The sequence below is a fragment of the Ipomoea triloba genome, chromosome 13, assembly GCF_003576645.1.
Source record: "Ipomoea triloba cultivar NCNSP0323 chromosome 13, ASM357664v1".
Lineage (NCBI taxonomy): Eukaryota > Viridiplantae > Streptophyta > Magnoliopsida > Solanales > Convolvulaceae > Ipomoea > Ipomoea triloba.
This window is the reverse complement of record NC_044928.1, coordinates 27,431,628-27,446,181: the sequence shown is the minus strand read 5'-3', so window position 1 is coordinate 27,446,181 and position 14,554 is coordinate 27,431,628. Positions and strand designations below refer to the sequence as shown.

Genomic DNA, 14,554 nt, shown 5'->3' with positions numbered 1-14,554 from the left:
GAAACTTTAACCATGAATATTGATTCTAAATGACAAAATTAACCTCATAAAAAAGAGTGCTAATGATAATTGATAATTATATAACAACAAGAATTAAAAGTGCAATATAATGAACAATGAAGAGACTAAATCTGTTCAAATTGATTGACATGAACCAAATTTCCAGTAGTGAAATAATTCAATGGTCGAAAGCATTGTTTTTCATGTTGAAAATGAACTTTATGTTAGTCGTCAACCGGCAAATTATTGTGTGGACCATGGTCCGCATAGCTGTGTGGACCATGAATATGAAGTAATTTTTATTATGTTACAAATACATGATTTTTGTACTGAAGGTACATTATTTGATAGTATATATAAAATAATGTACTTTCAGCACTTAAATAATATATTTTCAGTATATTAAAAATGTACATTTTATTTATGATCCACACAACTATATGGACTATGGTCCATGCAATAATGACGTTGTAAGGTGGACAATGATTCATCACTCATTGTATAATGATTGATGGGCCTTTAACTCAATTTAGAAAAGCCCAAATATGAGAAACTGAAAAGCCCATAGCCTGCTACACATCGTCGCCGTATCTGAAAGCTCTGTGATTTCCCGAGCTCCGCTCTAATCAGTCACAGTCGCAATCTTCATCGAAGAAGGTAAATATTTTCTTCTTCTTCTTCTTCTTCTTCTTAGAGTAGACAATTAGCTGAAAGTTGTGGAACAGTTTTGTGATTACATGTAAATTAGATTCAGTTTCTGATTTTATTTTTTTTTGAATGCGTGTTGAATTGCTCGATTGAAATAATAGGGTTTGCTGCATTTGTGAGGAGTTAATTTTTTTTCAGGAGAAAATGAAGTTTGTTATGGAATTCGCGGAGAACTTGATCCTGAGGATGATGGAGGATCCGAAGGAGAGGGATCGGAAGTTTAGAGAACATCTCTACACATTGAAGGATAAGTGCAACAAGACGAAGGAGATGTGGAACCTTCCTCTGCGTCCGTACGGTTTCTGGACTTTTGACCGTCACAACGCTCAGATCTTTTGGGACTCTAAGATCAGTCAAGCTCCAGGCCGCCGTGATCCCTACGATGACCTTATTCAGGACGCCCAAGGCTCCTCTGCTCCTTCTAGCTCAACTGATCAGTGATTATGTGAGTTCCGGAATTTCTGATATGATAGGAATTACTATTAAATTTCTCCTGTTTAAGAGGATAATTAAGGTGCCCCACGGCAGCTAATAAATCTCTGTAATAATATCTATACTAAAGTGTGTCATTATTGTTTATTTGCTGCTCAGAAATGATTTGCTTTACAATGCCATACAGATATTGACGGTGGTTAGCTGCTATTCTTACAGTTCTCATGTCTAGAAAAGCATTTATCTATGAAGTTGTGTTGGCTTTCCTCATTTTAAAGTAGATATGAAGTTGTGTTTCTAGCTGCCATTCTGTGAATGTATCTGCACTTGGGTAGCATACTGGCATTGCATTAACTCGTATTATCTATGAATAATATTTGATGGCTTTCCTCATTTTAAAGTAGATAGGAAGTTGTGTTTCTAGCTGCCATTCTGTGAATGTATCTGCACTTGGGTAGCATACTAGCATTAGGCTATTAGCTATGTATTTGTGCTGTGAAAGTGGGAGATGATGCCAATAGAATAGAGAGCCAACGCAGAGTTGGTTGTTTTGAAAAAATTAGGAAGATTCTGATGAACGCCTGATGAATAAATTTGTTGAGAAAATTTATTATAAGAGTTTGAGATTTTGGAATAAGGAGTTTATTCACTTAAGTTTAGGTTGACTCTTGAGGATGAGAGGCTTTATTTAGAGGACATGAAAATGAGGGAAGATTTGTTGGTTATAAAGTTGAGGAATTTGCTTTCTTCAGAATTGCCTGACACAATTTGTCAGTGACACCCACTGTATTTCAAGTTAGTTGCAACTGGATGAAGGCCAACTTTTAAGTTCAATAGGTGATGTATATGGCGTGTCTCTGATCTAAACATATTCTTCTCATCCCTTAGCAATTTCACTCAATTGAATGTCAGCACTCTATTGATAATCAGATTTCTCTTCTCCAGTTCCCTTTCTGTTTTTCTGTTCTGCAAGCTCTGCGGTGGAGACAGCAAGCTCAGATCCCATCGAGTCAACTCCAAACTTGGCCTTTGTCTAGTTGCTACTTCCCTAAAATACTGTGGGTATCACCTAACAGTTTACCATCTCAGAATTCTGAAGGAAGGAAGCCCTAAGTTAGTCTTCAAATGTACAATCTTCTTATCAGGAGACATCATCAGCAATTTTTCTCAACTTCATAACAATAAAATCCTCCCTCATTCATAATCATCATTTTCCCCTTTACAAGACTCTATGCCTTTGGAGCCAACTTAAACTTATGAATAAACCCCTTCCAATATCTCAAACACTGCAGTAAATTTTCTCAACAACTTAATATATGCAAAGTTCAACTGCATTTTATTGTCTTTTATCATATGAGTGAAAGATTTCAGGACCCAATTTCTTCTAGTCTTTCATATGCTGATGTTGAATTTCATACAGAATGCATCATTTGACACTCACAAGTTGATCTTGTTTTACATGTAGGAAGACCAGTAGCGGCTTGCCAGATTGATTATGGCCCCTATTCATCGCAGGAAACATGGAGTCTTGGTTTTCGTACATGGTGTAATGCTATAGTTAGAATGGAATAAATTTTGTGCTGTGTACGGTTAAAGATGCAGTGATACACCTTCTCTAATGAGAAGGCAGCAACCCTCTACTCATTTTGATTGTTGCATTTGAAATCCTAATGTTTGATAATTCAGACATTGTTGAAAACATTGTGTTGAATGCTATTCTAATTCATGTCTACTTGCAATTGTGGCTTCAGCTTTTCCCCCTCCCCTAGTGGCTTTTTCTCTAAACAGAACTGAGTAATTACCAGTAACTGCATAACAATATATATGAACCAAGCATCCATAAACTCACAAATTCAGAAAACCACAATGTCTAAGATTCTAGTGTCTACTTTCCTATGTGATCCCAGTTCAGAAACAGAGAAAGAAAAGTAAACAGGTGAAACTCAGCCACCATACAGTCAATTCAAAATGCGGAAAAGAAAAGGATATTGGATGTCAGTAGAAGTCTATCACATTCACACAGCTTTGAACAGCTGAATTCCTGACAAGAGAAGAGACCGGGCGTTGTTAGTATTGGCAACCCCAACCAGGGTATGGGCACGGAAATTGGTTGAAGACTGCCCAGTACTCTGATGAGGATGAAGCAAGCGGCAGGCCCTGAGGGATTTCATTTGCATTTGCACGCAGCATTGTTTCAGCAGGAAAGTTGCTCTGATTTGCATGTGCAGCAGGGTTACCGCTCGAAATGGATATAGGTTCAAATGAGCTCTGGGAAGGAGTTGACAGAAGAGAGAGAGCACAAGCAAACTCCTGCATTGTGCATACATTTGAAGGTGGACCTGATAAAAGGTAACAAAACTATCATATGTTCATCTTGCACATTATGTCACACTTCAGATAAACATGCCTACGTAACATATCGTGCAAATCTAACAAAGCACATTAAAGCAACACAAATATTTCTACTAACAATCTGCAGAAAGTTAGCCTCGAAAAGAAAACTTTCAAGACTGAATCAACAGTCATAAGCAATAAAATTTATCTCCTTTCACGACACACAAGTAGAATATATAAAGTAACACTGATGGATCATGATAAGTCAGATGAACAATCATAACAGCATCTGAAATTTGTACTGTTAAAAAATGGAGCTCCTAGCCTTGTATAAGTGGAAAACAAACCTTGACCGAAGACTTCAGCGTTGGTGCCCTTGGATGTCAATGGCCAATTCCATGCATTACTGTGCATACCGGTTGCATTTGGCAGCTGGATCCCTGATATGTATGGCTGCCTGTTTATGCTGGTAGTTTTTTCAGGCTCGGAAATGAACTCTTCGCTTATAGTGAACTTGGAGCTCTGAGTGTCCCAGCTTGAGTTTGCAGCAGTTTTTGAGTGGATAACCGGGACTTGGTTCAGCACAAAATTCACTTGTAGCCTATCATCTGTAAGTGCACAAGTCACATCAGACCCAAAAAAAACATGGATAGCTATCCAGCACAAAATAAACATATTTGGTCACTTGTGCAACTATATTTTGTTTCTGTTATTGCATTCCTACATGTTAAAATTACTTTATTCTCAGAAAAAATTGTGAGGTATGTTCTTGGCGTACTCAAATCTACAAATCAGAGATGCGCGTATCAGACCGTAAAAGGATGAAGGCAGGGTTGTTGAATTAAACTGGATCAAGTCTTGCCGTGGATTACGGCGTCTTGCATTGTGATCAGAAAGCCTTCGGCGACAGCTGCGCTTCTTTTCGTCAAACTCTGACAAGCTATGGAACCTTCAATGAGGGAAAACAAAAATTTTATTCTTGCAAACTATATGTAAAAATTGACTAATTAACACAAAAAAGCGGGGCAGATAAGGGTATTTTGTCAAGTGGAATTCAATTAAAGGATACAATAGGTTTCATTGAAAAGACCTTACCGGCTACATTGTTGGCAAAATCGCCGTTCTACTCCTCCAACAATGACCTTTGGGCATTTGGAATGCTTTTCACAGACTCGATGCTTCTTATGATATCGTTTAGCAGACGAAAGGTCAAGATTGCAGCCCTCGACCTGACAGCGCGAAATTTGCAAACCCTGAGAAGAAGGTTTTGTTCTCTTTGACGTGGACGCAGATGAAACTGGAGCAACGGAAGATAAGCTCTTAACATTGCCGCGTTCAAAATATGTCCTCTTACCAAGCTTCAGGCCGATCAATGGTTCTACGGAGCCCACTAAGTTATCCAGGGGAGGAGATTTCACGCAGACCTCCACACATTGCTGTTCCATTTTCTTGTAGAAATCCCCGGGGGAATTGAAATTAGACGCTATCATATCACCCTTCGGTGAAGTGCCCGAAGAAGCTGATATTGAGCCCTTTGTTGAGTATACTTGCCCGGGATCAGAGCCACAGACACCACTGCCACTGTCACTTCCACCGCCACCTTCCCCCGACAAATTGAAGGATCTAGCATCCAGCTCCCCGTCTTCTAGAATCTCCGAGTCTGTTAGTTGCAGCTTCTTCGGGATCAGAGCCATAGGCCCGGGTTTTGAGCTTAACATGACCAGGCTTTCACAGCCCCACCTCGCACTCCACTCCATCTAAAATTAAGGATTATGCAACGGATACACTCAATCTTTAGCACACAGTGTGTGCTAATAACAGAGCATCAGATCTGCAAACAGCGAGAAAAGAATGCAACTTAATTTGAGATTAGACCCATTATACAGCTAGGAATCTTCGCCTCAGAAAATTGAAATAACACTGAAAAAGTGTACATCTCTATTCATTTTCAAAGCAACTCAATCATTCAAATAATTTTTTTTTTCTGGTAAAAGGGGCTAAAAATTCATGACCCTTTGACAGACTAACAAATCTGCAGCGAAAATCATACTACGTATCATTTTTCAGCTGTACATTTACTACACAAAAACCTAGATTAAAGATGTTTGCCATAGCCACCCAAGACCAGAAGCTTGCAACCCCTATCTCATTATCCTACAAAGAAACTCATAACAAGCAACCTGAGTTTTTCAGGAAAATATATATATATATATATATATATATATATATATATATATATATATATATATATATATAAACTATATTTCACAGAAATATTTAACCAGGCATGAAATTAGATTACTTCATTTATTTCATTCCCAAATGGGAATTTTCAATACAATATAACACAACTAGCCAAACTAAAAAAAGAAACAAAATACAGTACCTTTCTTGTTGTCTTCTCTATTTTTTTAATTTAACTATGATGGCCAGTTCATAATATGCATTTAACAGAGTACCCATAATATGCAAAAAAATAATAATAATAATAATAATAATAAAATAAAAAAATCTTATTATTTGCTAGAAAAAAAAAAAAAAAAAAAAAAACGAGAGACCCATTCTGGGAGAGTTGGTTGGGGCTTCCATAGAAGGTCGCCTATGGTCCCCCCATCTAGGGTTTCATCGTAATAAATTCCAAAGTAGGAGAAAACGACATTCCCGGGGGAAAATGCGAGATAACGACACCGTTTAATCATTGTAAATGCTGCGAAAATAAAAACACATTCCATAACCAAGCAACAGAACTCACAAATAAAATGTCAAAGAAAAAAAGGTTCCAAATTTCTGGGAACACTTTCCGCTAAAGGAAAGCTCCAAATTAACAGAAAACTCGAACTCGAGTATATCCATAGAGAAACGATTCACTCAGATTACCTGAGAGTAATGATTTCAGAAGGGTAAAAGAGCAGAGAGCGCAATGATGATGATTAGAGTATATTTTTTTTGCAATGAAAGAGTGAAAGAAAGCTTACCTCAAGAGAGAAATGGAGTGAATAATATTTCAAGAAAGCTCTGTGGGTGTGTTTATCCTCACTTCAGAGAGAGAGAGAGAGAGCTGACTGGTTGTGGCGGGGCAGAGGTGGCAGTGGTAGTGGCGGACTGGCGGGTGCAGGAGTGATGGGGTGCGTGTTGTGTGGATTATTGAACCAAATGGGACACGTGGATCACTTTTCCAGAACCCACAATTTACACCCTCTGTAATCATTGCCTTTTTTACTTTGAATGAATTTTACTATTTTCGTCCCATTTTGTTTCTTCTTTTTTTTTTTTGAACAAAAAAAAAAAAAAAGTCTTTTCTAAAGGCATATCAAATTCTATCATTTAAGTCTAACAAATAATGTAATTAACACTCATATGGATAGTTTAATTAATTTTTGAGTGATAATATCACCTCCCATGGATAGCTAATGAATTTATCCGTCAACATACTCGATAACCATGGTTGTTTGATTTGACGAAGGCGCCTTCATTGCCTCAAAGGGAGAAGGCGGTCGGTCGCCTTCATCCCTTTGAGAACGAAGATGGCCACCTTTGTCCCTTTGAGAACAAAGTAGCCACCCTTCAACAAATCTAGACCTCGTTATGAAGTCTAGATATGGACAATTGGTGCAGCTATCCATTAACATAAATAGTCATTCGTTGTCAAATTAATGGCAGGTGGTATTTTTTGAAAAATAAAAAATTTTAAAATAAAAATAAAAGAGAATTAATAATTTTTAATTTAGAAGTAAGTTTTTTCTTATAAAAATAAAAATAAGTATACACCTATGATTCACATAAGCATATAATATCTCATGTTAAACTAAGCTAGTTACTGCCACACTAAAAATAACTTGTTGAATAGGTAATAATAATACTTAATTGCACCGCTTTGTAGATTTAATGGGACTTATTGGATTTTTTATTTTTAATTTTTAAGTTAAGAGTATAATTGCACTACTTGTTAGACTTAGAGGAACAACTACCTTACACTTTTTTAAATTATCAATCAAATATGGGTAAAGGGTAAAATAGGCCTTGGAACTATATATGAAAAAATAGTGACAAACAAAAATTGAGAACCTTAACCCTAGGGTGAGAATAAACATTTGGAGTAAAAAAACAAGAGTTCATATAGTAAGTCAAATTGTACACTTATGCACCTAATGAATTGAATCCACACAACTCAGCTCACTCAAACTCCATAAAGTTGGGAGTAAAAGAAGAAAAACAAAAAACAAAACAAAAAAAAGTACACATAGTTTTTCTCGGACCCCATTAGCCCGCCCCCAAGGTCCATAAGGAAGCCTAAATATATACTTTTGTGCACAAAGAGTAATCCAACTCTAGAGAGCCAAAAGTCCATAAAGTTAGGAGTGAAACATATTTTTTTTTCTCGAACCCATGCATAAGCTTACCCCCAAAGTTCACAAAGAGACTTTTTTAAACTGTATAGTTAAGCCTAGAGACTTAACTATACACTTCTACATATAAGAAAGACAACAACCTAATCTCCAACCTAGACTTGGGGAGCCAAAACTCTAGATTATTTGTGTAGCAACCTATAGAAGTGAGTTTTAAATATAAGTTATCAATAATCAAGTCATTGCCCTAATTAAGGTAATTACTATATGAGAAAACAATGCTCCTTGCCTATATTAACTGCAGGAAGCAACTTGTAATTTAGGAGTACATGCATTATACCATTATTTCAACAAAGTTTATTTATGATGTCGAAGTCCAAACTGTTAAAGTGTACATCAAAACAGTAGTAATATTGATCAAATAAACAATAGGGTTTGAACTTTGAATTACCCCATTTTTAAAAAACTTCCAATTACGAACTATGTATTTATTGGAAAAAAGAGTTTCATGAAAGTCAAGTATGGAAAATGATTCTATGTTAGCTATAAAGAAGGTTACTTTCACTGAGGTGGTAAATGAGTCCATAGTGAATTGATTGATGTGATCAAAGAACTCCTGCACTGGCAAGTTTCAATTCATCTTGTATATAGTGAACTCACTACAAGCATAAATTAGAAAATGATACATGTACTCTCATGAAATAAAACTCCAGTCATGTGTCATGATTTGATTTATAAAAGATAAAGAAAATAATAAAAGTTGTGACCCACCAATGAAAAATGTTATATGTACTCAGTACTCTAAAGGGAGTAAAACTCCCGTCACATGTCTTGATTTTATTGAAGGAAAATGAAAAGAAAGTAATAAAAATTGTTGCCTATTTTATCTTTAATTTTTATTATGTTCTGCAGAAATTTTAGACAAATTAGAGTCAAAAAAGTCGCCATGGATATACAGTAGTTGATCAACTTAACCAACAGACTATAGGGTAGACAACTATGCATTCATTCAACGACATATATTATGCAATCAAACAAAACAATTGACCACATCGTTGTTTCTACAGTCACGAGTTATATGATTAAGGTGCATATGTCGCCATCCCAACCAAATCTCTTGTCCCATTTCAATTTGCTTGCACACAAATGTAAAAATCCCTTGCTCCAAAGTCTCTTTCAATCATTATATCATGTATCATAGTTCAATTTATAAGATCGAGCAATTGATCGAATAATGTTTATTTTTAGTATACTAAATATTCATTTTTAGTATATTAAATGTTCACTTTTTTAAATTCAATTTTAGTTTGCCGACGATTCATCTTTTGGTATACTACTTAAAAATAAATTTTTAATATATTAAAGATAGTTCTTTAACATACCAAAGATGATAGTATATTTGAATGTGGGTTGTGATCCATAGTATAATATACTCATAATTATGCTATGGACCCGGGTCCACCTTGCAAGGTGTATCCAAGTCCATGTTCACAATTTTAGATCTCAATATACAAAATTACATTACTCAATATTCACAATTTTTAAACTCTATATTCACAATTTTGTTATATAGATTCAAAAATTGTGATATATTATTGAATATAGAGTTCTAAAATTGTTAACATAAAGTCCTGTAATTATAAATATAGAGTTCAAAATTGTGAACATAGAATTCTACAATTATGAACATAAAGTTCTAAAATTGTGAACATGGATCTGTGTCCACCTTGTAAGGTGAACCCGTATCCATGGCATAACAACCGTTAATTAGACCAGTACTTGATGCTAAAAAAAAAACCTTACTAAATTAGGTGTAACTTTCACTGTGTAACTACCACTCTATCCGGGCTTATTCTTGTGCCATGCTCACAACTAATCCACCACACATTATGTCTAACTCTACACTGTAATTGTCAAGATTTGATTCTATGTTTACTATATTAAGTGTAACTCTAAACTGTAATTTTCATGTTCAATTTTGTGTCATTATCTAATTTTGTCTAATTTTCTACCTAGAAAACAATTGAAGGCTCTCGGGGACCCATTTCAATTTGCTGCACCTATCAATTCCAGGTCGTAAAAAAGACCAATTTGTCAATGTTGAAGGTAGAATTTGAGTGTGAGTTCCATAATTGAAAAGTAAAGATTACATTTTTTTGATGTATTTTAAAGCTAGGCAATAAAATATACTAAATAAATAAAGGTATGATGAGTCCATGAGGGGTGGGTGGACAAAAGTTTGCGTACACGGTGAATGCTACTGAAGAGTCATGATCGAACGGACCGTGCGACGTGTGGGAAAAGCAGCAGCCAACCCCAATTATATACCCCATCGCACACGAACGCAAAAATGAAAGCGGCACAAAAGTGCGGTGGATACACAGAGAGGGCATGGAAGGATTGGCCATGCCGAGGCAAGTAACCAAGTTCAAGAGCTTCTTCATCTTCTTCTTCTTCTTCTTACCCAGTTTTTCAGCTTCAATCTCCACTGCTACAAAACCCCAGGTTTGTTTTTGCTTTTCCCCCTTTTTTTCAGCTTAGTTTCTGCTTAAATTTCCCATTTTCTTGAATTGTTTGTCAGGGTAAATTGTGGGATTTGATTAATCTCACTGTGGAATGGTTTTGTTTGATTATTTCTGTGATTGGTGCACTGGAGCTCTGAAAGATTTCAGCTTTGGGAGTTTAGGGGAAATATGTTTGGTTCTGTTTTGTGTATTGTGGGTGGGTGGGTGGAGGGTTTGCAGTTTGAGCAATTTGGGCATGGAGGGAGAGGGGTATTTGGGGGAATGTACATGTAGACTTGTAATTTCAGCCTTCTAGTTCTTATGGTATTTTCACTTTAAACAGTTGTTGAGTTGGTATGATAAAATTATGCTAGTGGGTACACATTTCTTCTTGGTTGGTTTTTCTACCAACCACCATTGTGTTTAAAGTACTTATCACAATGGGGGAATGCTCATTTTTTACATTTTCATGTAGGTATTTAGAAGTGCCATTTAAGTTCTTTCTAATGCCTGTTGAGTTTATGTTTTCTTTTTCTTTCCAGTCATTCGATTATTTACTGAAATTTGTGCTTTTGGCTGACATTTCCATTAGTCCAGCCCGAAAATTGGTGAGTGGTTTTCTAGTCAATAGCAGTGATCATAAGAGCTTAGGCTGAGGACCTTTTTTTTGCCGGTTTGTGTATTTTGCATTATTTGTTTTTCCCAATTCTTAGAGACCTTCACATCCTTGTGTATACTTAGGGTTCAAACATGATTTAAAATGCTAATCTATATGCTTTAGCCTAATGGTGAAATAGTTATATTAGCTGCCAAATGGAAAGAAATCGAAGCTATAGTATAGTGTTTACTCCACGACTCTTAGGATTTGTATTGCAAAAGTCTTGCTTAATGGCAAAAGTTCTCTTTATGTTTAATTTGCTTGAGAATGGGAGGATGGATGGACAAACTTTCGGAATTGGATCTTATGGAGGAAAGAAGTTTTTTTTTTTTTTCACTGTGTGTGAGTTTCTTCGTTAAGACAGCTAAACAGTTTATCCATAGGCATTTTAAATACTTTGTTCCGTTATCAAAGTTTCAGTTTTGTTGGCTTAAAAGATTTAGTACGCATTCTTATTCTATTTATCTGCTTACCTTTGAGTGGCAATAGCTTTGATGGTGGCGATTAGCTATTACTCCAACTAATCATTGTTGCCTTTGTGGGCAACTGGGCCCACCGTTTTGTACCGGTCTCTTTCGTGCGTATTATGGCTTTACTTTGAGATGCCTTGATCTCAATGATGCGCAATATGGATTTAACCTAGATCTCGTAGAACATTGTCAATAGCTGTAGAAATAGTTGCAAGTGCCGAGAATGCTTTGAGGTCTCTAGTTAAAGTTTTGTACTAAACCTTGGGTGAAAATTTTTCATGCTCTCCAATTTATCTTAATCCATTTTGGGGTCGAGTTTCAGAGTAGAAATCTAAATATCTTGTCAAATGAACTGTTACTGTGTTTTTGTATTTTTTGAGTACGTATACATTACTTTGTTCAATCAAGTGCTCATCATTTAACTTCTCTATTGTAATGTTCCATTGCGACTTATTTACAACTATTGTATTTAGGAGGATTGATCTGATTATCTAAATAGACTGCTTGTGCATTGTCTGCAGGTGGTGTTTTCTGAATCTCGATCATAGGTTTATTGAGGATAGTCGTTACGATCTAACCATGACTGCTGGAAAATCTGAGAATCTCAAAATGTTGGAACCCGGTAAGCCTCCACCGAAAAAGAGAGCACGGAAGGGGCGAAGTCGGGGAAAATCCACCGAGATAATGGAACAGCATATTTGGAAAGAATTTCCGGAAGACCTGTTTGAAACTGTCGTGGCGAGGCTTCCTATTGCCACATTCTTCCGCTTTCGATCGGTCTGCCGAAAGTGGAATTCGATGCTTAATTCGCAGAGTTTCTCCCAGCAATGCGCTGAAGTTCCGCGACTGCATCCCTGGTTTTACACTCTCACTCGGGGAAATGTGAATACCGGAGCCATGTATGACCCGATGTCGAAGAAATGGCATCACCCTATGATTCCTGCTTTCCTGAACAAGTTAATAGTCGCGCCGGTGGCTTCGGCCGGGGGCCTCGTCTGCTTTCTGGATTTCAGGCGTAGGAGCTTCTACGTGTGCAACCCGCTCACCAAGTCTTGTCGGGAGTTGCCGTCGAGGCCGGTCAAGGTGTGGTCCCGCATGGCAGTCGGGATGAGCGTGAACGAAAAATCCTCGGGATACAAGATCATATGGGTGAATAGCGACGGGGAGTACGAAGTCTACGACTCGAGAGACGACCGTTGGAGTCCTGGCAGCGTGTCGTCGAACATCAAGCTCCCGCTGGCGCTCCCGCTCGCACTCAACTGCGAATCCCAGACGGTCTCCGTCGGCAGCACGCTCTACTTCATGCATTCGGACCCGGACGGGATCCTGTCCCACGACATGGCCACCGGGGAGTGGAAGCAGTACGTGATCCCCGCGCCCCTCCATCTGAGCAACCACGTGCTGGCGGAGTGCGGGGGGCGCATCATACTCGTGGGGCTGCTCACGAAGAACGCGGCCGCTTGCGTGTGCATATGGGAGCTGCAGAAGATGACGCTGTTGTGGAAGGAGGTTGACAGAATGCCAAATGTGTGGTGCTTGGAGTTTTATGGGAAACAGGTTGGAATGTCGTGTTTGGGTAACAAAGGTTTGCTTATGCTGTCGTTGAGGTCTAGGCAAATGAATCGTCTCGTGACCTACGATTTCTCGACCAAGGAATGGGTGAAGGTCCCTGGTTGCGTCGTGCCGCCTGGGAGAAAGAGGCAATGGGTTGCTTGTGGCACTGCATTTTATCCATCTTTCACAGCTCTGCCTTAACTAATACCATTACCCTGTTTCCTGATTTTTTTTTACAAAGTGTGTATTAGTAAATCTTATTTTATGACTTTAGCCAGCAAAAGGTGTACACTAGATAAATTTTATCTTGTAACTCTAGTTGACAAAAGATCTCATTTTATTACTCTAGCCAGCAAAGAAGGTAAACCAATCAACGCTATTTTATGCCATAATTTGCTAACAAATCTTGATGTGGTAAATACAATCGCAATCGAATATAGATTCTTATATGTTTGCTTGTTGGTCAAAGAAAAATGAAGGATCCCGAATTTGATATAGGTGTTTTAAAAATGTCAAAAGTCTCCCTTTCATGCATTTAATGTGATATTTATAAAAAGTAGAAGGGAACACATGTCAGTTCTTCGGCATGTGACACGTGAAGCTCATTTACAAGGGACGGCATGTGTGGCACGTGGAGCTCATTTACAAGGGAAGACTGGACGCCTCACCGGTTCCTCCTCATGCTGTAATTCTTTAAGTCCTCGTCCTTGTTGCAATCAAATTTGACTGAAAGAGAACGAGGCTCAGGACTCTAAGAGGAGAGGGTTGGCTGGTTCATCCAACCTAATAAAGTCAGGGCAAATCAATCGACAGTGCTCCCTATCGGTAAGAGTTGAGGTCGATAAAAGGTCGGAAATCTCTTTTCTCAGCAACCTACTCGAATACCAAGCAGGTATATGGTGTGGTCGAATATATTCCTTTTCACTTGTGACTCCCGTTGACAAAGAATCACAATTAATTAAACCAACCTAGCCTGATTTCCAACCATAATTTGCTGTCTTCATGTAACTATCCTTACAATTTCGTTACTTCAATGCCTTCAAATTGTAGTAAAAGCAAAGAAACCAACATAACTGAAACTTTATTATTTCTGAACTTATTAAATCATCATAGAAACAATACTAACAAAGGTATACTTTGAGTGATACATGTGTTTTTGTGGAAAAATTTTTTTGTATAACGTAACAGTGTTGTGATATAATTAGGTTTTTAAAAATAAATAAATAAAACAACCAACAGTTGATTGTCTAATTAATGATCACGTAACTTGACAACCAATCACTTACAACATACATGTCTCGAAAAATATTACCACTTGAGAGTACTTTAAACTAAGGAACATGGGAAAAGACACTAAAAACAGGCAGCCATTCATTGTCTAGTTGTCTACGTCAAAACTATGCCATTCCCCCGCTTGTTGCTGTCCGGATGATCTGGAATAGAGCTGGGAAGAAGAGAAAAATGGTGTCACATAGATGCAGCAGCTGGGTAAAAGTGGAATATAAACATGGTTTTCTGCATTTTACATGATTTTATTATTAAGGTGAA

The 14,554-nt window shown here is 37.4% G+C and overlaps 2 protein-coding genes across 2 annotated transcripts; one reads left to right on the top strand and one right to left on the bottom strand.

Annotated features, from left to right (window-relative positions):
* Positions 1 to 2,961: 2,961 nt before the first annotated feature.
* LOC116002393 (squamosa promoter-binding-like protein 2) lies at positions 2,962 to 6,573 on the bottom strand. The gene is made up of 5 exons (XM_031242521.1): positions 6,450 to 6,573; positions 4,570 to 5,305; positions 4,287 to 4,423; positions 3,822 to 4,082; positions 2,962 to 3,479 (listed from the first exon to the last, which is right to left on the bottom strand). Exons 2-5 carry the CDS (start codon positions 5,229 to 5,231, stop codon positions 3,208 to 3,210), a joined length of 1,332 nt encoding a protein of 443 aa, XP_031098381.1. The 5' UTR covers positions 5,232 to 5,305; positions 6,450 to 6,573; the 3' UTR covers positions 2,962 to 3,207.
* Positions 6,574 to 10,086: 3,513 nt separating this feature from the next.
* On the top strand, positions 10,087 to 13,398 carry LOC116001913 (F-box only protein 6). Its single transcript, XM_031241870.1, has 2 exons — positions 10,087 to 10,325; positions 11,974 to 13,398. The coding sequence occupies exon 2, from the start codon at positions 12,032 to 12,034 to the stop codon at positions 13,205 to 13,207; it is 1,176 nt and encodes a 391-aa protein (XP_031097730.1). The 5' UTR covers positions 10,087 to 10,325; positions 11,974 to 12,031; the 3' UTR covers positions 13,208 to 13,398.
* The last annotated feature ends 1,156 nt before the right edge of the window (positions 13,399 to 14,554 follow it).